The sequence below is a fragment of the Oryza glaberrima genome, chromosome 10, assembly GCF_000147395.1.
Source record: "Oryza glaberrima chromosome 10, OglaRS2, whole genome shotgun sequence".
Taxonomy (NCBI): domain Eukaryota; kingdom Viridiplantae; phylum Streptophyta; class Magnoliopsida; order Poales; family Poaceae; genus Oryza; species Oryza glaberrima.
In genome coordinates this window covers 10,389,625-10,395,397 of record NC_068335.1, presented here as the reverse complement: position 1 = coordinate 10,395,397, position 5,773 = coordinate 10,389,625, and the positions used below count along the sequence as shown (strand labels likewise).

Here is a 5,773-nt window from a genome sequence, read left to right as displayed (position 1 = left end):
CTACACCCTGATGTCTATGGCGTTCTCCGACGAGGATGACGATGCGTCCACGGTCAGCGTACGCACGGCGGACGACACGAGCGACGGGTGGGTCACCGTGACGTTGTACTCGCCGTGCGCGAGGTCGAGCTCGACGACACCGTCGGCGTCCGTCGTGGCGGCGGCCACGGGGTGCGTCCTCCACTCGGCGATGAGCTTGTCGACGACGTCGCCGACGGCGAGGTTCTTGAACTCGTCGTCCGTCAGGCACATCACGTAGCACCCCGTGGCGTGCCACGCCGCCCACATCACCATGCCATCCACGTTCGGGTGCCCGTACCCTTCTCTCAACACCTCCTCCAAATGCTGCGCCTGCACGTAGAACAATAGATTACGATTTTCTCATTTTCATAATGAAATCTTGATGATGAAAAAGATGAAATTATACAATTTGTTACCTGGTTTGTTCCATTGGCGACGTCGATCTCGGTGAGCCAGATGGGGAGCTTGAGCTGCGCGAGCGTGTCCAGCGTGGCGCGCATGAAGGGGATGTTTGGGGTGGCACCGAAGTGGCTCTCGAGCCCGACGGCGAGCTTCAGGCCGCCGTTGCCGGGGAAGGACCGTATCTGGTTCATCTTGGCGACGTACTTGCTGGCCATCGCCGACATGTCCACCGGCTGCTCCACGGTGTTGAACTCGTTCATGAACAGCGGCGTCTCGCCGTCGATCTTCCCCACCTGGTGGTAGATCGCCGGCGACGCGTCCGGGCCGAGCTTGCCCTCGTAGAAGCTCCAGTGGAGGTTCTCGTTCACCACGTCCCAGCCGATCACCTTGCCGCCGCCGTACCGCGACACGACAGACCTGAGCCGCTTGTCCATGGCGGCCCTCAGCTCGTCCGGCCCCAGCGACCTGACCCACGCCATCTGCGTGCTCTGGTCGTCCCAGAACACGTTGTGGCCGCGCACCCTGACGCCGTGCCGCTCCGCGAGCGCCAGCATAGCGTCCGGGACGCGGTAGTCCTCGTGCCCCTGCCTCCCCTCCGTGGCGTACCACTTCATCTCGTTCTCGAACGTCGCCACCGTGAACCGCGACGTGAACCACTGCTCGTACGCCGGGTTGTCCAGGATCTCCCGGGTCATCGCGTTGCCGAAGGGGAAGCCGGGGCGGAGGAGCTCGGCGGTCACCGTGGCGTTCGGCACCGGCGCGCCGTCGGTGCCGCGGGCGACGACGACACCGAGGGTGCTCCGCCGCGCCCTGCCGGCGGATTGTTGCTGGCGGTGCGCGTCCCACTCGTCGAAGGTGAACGGCTGCAGCGAGACGCTGTCCACCCAGATGGCCACCGCTGCGTCAGCCTCGAAGTAGAGCTGGCCTTGCCCGGAGGAGTAGGACGTCATGCCGCCCTTGATCATGCTCCAGCAGCCGGACTTGGCGACGGTGGCGCCGGCGGCGACGAACTGGCCGTCGGGGGTCCTGACCACCGCCATCACGTTGGCCGTGCCGGCGGACACCTGCAACCACGCTGCACGGCCACACACACAACACACCAACAATAATGGTATCAAAACAGCAAACGCGTCACACACAAAGAAAATTATGTACACATGGAAAAACACGTGGTGTGGTGATGACCAGGATTTAAATTACAATGCCTACGAATATAAATATTATGCATATGTAGATGGATTTTGAGCCGGATTCTAGTAATCGCGCGTATGCCGTGTAATATAAAAAGAATGGAAATAACTATATTTATGGCGCCATATTTTTCACCAAAAAATAGTCGGCACGTATTTACATTATAAGTCCCTAAATTACATATTAACTTTAGTGTATTTACGATGTAAGTTCTAAAATTACATATGTAAGTCATAAAATTACATATGTCATTTTAGTCATTTACAATGTAAGTCTCAAAATTACATATGTAAGTAGATATAATAGAAGAGATGCTAGTGCAAATTCAATGGGAAACTAATGTATAACAGGAGTAACAGGTTCGTAATACAGAGAGATAGAATAAATAGAGACTTAGCAAATCAAACGTTGGTTAAATCAATCTACATGATATCACTAATTTTGTGTCACCATAAATATAGCATGTCTGAAAAGAATTATGTACACATCTTTTTGACCTGAGAGAGAGTAGTGGGTATTGGGCTGCATCTGGACCGTCTGGTACACGGTGCGCGACGGCTGGCCGTCGGTCCGCGCCTCGGCGAACTTGTTGCCGGACGACGAGCGATTCACGGTGGCCTGGACGCCCAAGGGCACGGTCCAGTCCGTCAGGCCTACGTTGAACTCGCTGTTTTTTATGACGCCGCCGCTGTACAGAGGTATCATCGGGTTGCTCAGGCACTGCACAACACAATTAAAATTCCACAATAAAACATTGGCTTGGTTTAGTGGCGGAGCCAGTAAATCTTCTAAGCTAATAATAAAAGCTTAGATATTTCCACAAATTAGAAAGTATTTTTTTAATTAAGATTAATAATGGAGATAAGCTAGGCATGGGGCCAGGCCATAATTGCCCACGCTTGTTTCCATCCCTGGCTTGGTTAATCCGTCTAATTTTGGAATATGCTTGGTTATATCATCTCTGTTTAAAAATTTGATGATTTCTGTACGCTTATCAAGATGCATCTATTCATATGATGTCTAATACATTTTGTAAAACATATAAATATTGTTATATTTTAGAATAGAGAGAGTATTTAGAGCTGAACAGTTTGAATAACTATGGTGTAAAATCGGTAAAGTTTATAATCAAAGTTAATTAGATAGATCTGATTGTGCAGATCAACTATAGTCAAATCTGACATTTGAAATTGCACCTGGAATAATAGCCCCAAATTAAATATTGAACAATTAATGTGATTTTATTTTATTTTTCTGAAATGGCATTCAATGCAGCAATGGAGGGAAAAGAAACAGTTCAAGGATCTCGGAGCCAAAGATATTAAACGAGAATGCATTTTTGTATTAAGCAAACTGCTCCACAAAGTTCGGAAACGTAAATCCATATCTGATTGAGCAGTGTGCCTTTAGACATCGATATCGATATCTCTACCTAGTGCCTAGTATGCTACTCCTGGATCAGTTTTGACCAATTCACCATCGTACCATTATTTCGTGATTTTGGAGAGACTGAAATGAAAGATAAAATTGATCATTTTTATCCATTTGATTTGTTCAAAATACACGAAAAGGAAAAAAAACATGAAGAACTAACTAACTTAGTCGTTTAGTATATGCATGTCTTGCAACAGAGCTCAAATTAGAATTATTTGCGTTACATGGTTCGTACTAAATGTTGAAATAAAATTTCTTATGTTTTTTAGATCCAGAAGCTACTAAGTTTAATCTTTCACTGAAGAATTTATAGAATGGAAAAAAATGTTATACTAGGGTGATCTGCCATCCAATGCTTATTACTATTTGGAGAAATAAACCATAAACACTTGCCTCGATGCTTGCCGTATGGTCATAAGGAACCGATTGGACCATCTGACCTACAAAAATCGAGGAAAATGATACGTATGTGCATAAATATCCATAATCTGTTCGTAGTACCATTACAAAAAAAAAAAACAAACTGAAATATGCCAAATGGTGTAACTGAAAAAATGAACAGACCAAAAGGTAAATCTGAAGATAACCCTACAAGCAGTGTATCTCTCCATATAAAAAAATAATTTCGTCTGCCCTTTTCATATGTGAAAGTTTCCTCCTTCCACATACTGACATCTCCCAGAAAAAAAAAAATCCGAGGATAAAAAAACTAAACCAGGTGGAACGGTTGGCCCGTACTCTCTCTACATCATGTTGCGAAAAAAACTGACCTCTGAAGAAGGAAAAGAGTAGCAAAATGATCCCGAATTTCTTCATGAAAACATTCATCGTGTGTCCTGTTACCACCGTCGATTGATTGAGGTCTGTTTTGCCAAAGGAGAAAAATGAATTTATAGGCAACGAGATAGTAGTAGTAATTAATACTCGTCGAAGATACAGCCGTAGAATAATTAATATACTTATCCGTTTGATTTGAAACGGTAATTTAGCAGTACACCGATTGTCTGGATTAAGTTAAATCTTGCTATTTATGGGCATTTTTATGACATCCTAGCATATAAGTTAGGAAATAGCTAGCATCCAGCTAGTTGTATATACTTACTCCATCTATATCAAAAAGACTTCATTTCTATCCAAATTCATTTCTGTCCAGATTTGTAGCCAGAAACAAATCTTGTTGATAGAGATAGTACATATCTATCTATCTATTATATTATTAAAACGGCTTTGAAAAGAGAAACACGTTCGCTGTGAGGCCCAGAAATTCTCACATTAATCGGAGAAAAAGATAAAACTTTACACCATTAGATCGTAGTTGCTAAATTTTAAGGGCTGAGATTTAATAGCATAGAAGTTTTAATATGGTAATCAGATACAGATACGTGTATTATAGAAACTAGGAAGGAAGCCCGCGCAGATGCGCGGGCAATTTATTTATTGCCTACAAAAAGAATACTAATGAAACCATATCCACCATATTCACTATAAGAAATAGACCATTGATTTCGATATGGAGTAAATGATGGAATTGCAGCTGTATTGAAAAAAACCCAATACATAATTAATACCATAAGAAATTAATCTCCACATCATACCCAAGTGCCCATACCTCACAGATCCAAATCTATATATAAATATTTAAAAATATCGCTTCTACCAATTAATAGGATAAAACAATTATACTTATATATGAATGCTCCTCTGATGATCAGGTGAAGCCGACTATAGCCGCTAAGAATTTTTCTCTAATGCCTTGATTCATGGGTCCCACATTGATATAGTCGTGCTCCTCAACGGTAACATAATTTTATTGGTAAGTAGCAGGCCAGTTAAGCATTATTGTCAACGGTAACATCTTACTTGGACCACCTTAACCGAATAATGCATACTCCTATATAATTACTACAATGTAGCCAGTTGAGATCCATACTTAGCATCCTTTATGGAATGAGTGAAAGAAGATCGAGGTGATAAAAAAAAGTTTTTTTTTGTCTTGAGTTGATTTATTATATAGAGTAGACATAATTTGTTTAAGGTGTTAATCAATAGTACTAAATTTTAGTTGTATAGATATATTTTTTTTAAAAAAAATAGCAGGGTTGATCATTCAACTATGTAATAGCTTCAGTGATGAGGACCACGTAAAAAATATTTCCTCACGTAGTGATCCTTTGCTAACTTACAAGTTAATATAAGTTTTGATTTTTTTTTCTTGTATTATACATCTAATTCACCTATGCATGTAGGCGGGGTTAATATGCGTTGGAATTTGAGCTAATTTTTTAAAATTGTTTGGATGAGGATGACATAAAAATTTTATATAATGTAGTTATATGTATGTTTTTTTTCTAGCGAATAGTAGTCTCTCGTACATACATTCCTTTTTATGAACGAATATTTTTCTAACATAGGGATATGGTGCACGCATGTGTATTCGTTGTGTGCATCTGCACATATCTATATGAGCTCATATGATTGACTTTTACATTCTTAGTAAAAAAAATACTTTCAAGAAAAGTGATGGGATGAGAGTGAAGCAATGGGTGGCGTGAGGCAGCGCTGTGGCATGGATTTTTTTACCACCTCGCTAGGAGTGGTTGCTATGTTTATATATCCTCAATTTGGAAAAATCTTAGAGCTGTAAAGAAAAAGAAAACTACCAGATGGGACGAATCACATATAGACTCTTCCTTTTTATTTCTTTTTATCTCTTGTGTACGTAATT

General features: G+C 42.4%; 1 protein-coding gene across 1 annotated transcript; it reads right to left on the bottom strand.

The window, feature by feature from the left end:
• LOC127753373 (endo-1,4-beta-xylanase 5-like) lies at positions 1-3,510 on the bottom strand. Its single transcript, XM_052278851.1, has 4 exons — positions 3,442-3,510; positions 2,112-2,334; positions 438-1,498; positions 1-351 (listed from the first exon to the last, which is right to left on the bottom strand). Exons 1-4 carry the CDS (start codon positions 3,481-3,483, stop codon positions 1-3), a joined length of 1,677 nt encoding a protein of 558 aa, XP_052134811.1. The 5' UTR covers positions 3,484-3,510.
• Positions 3,511-5,773: the final 2,263 nt, after the last annotated feature.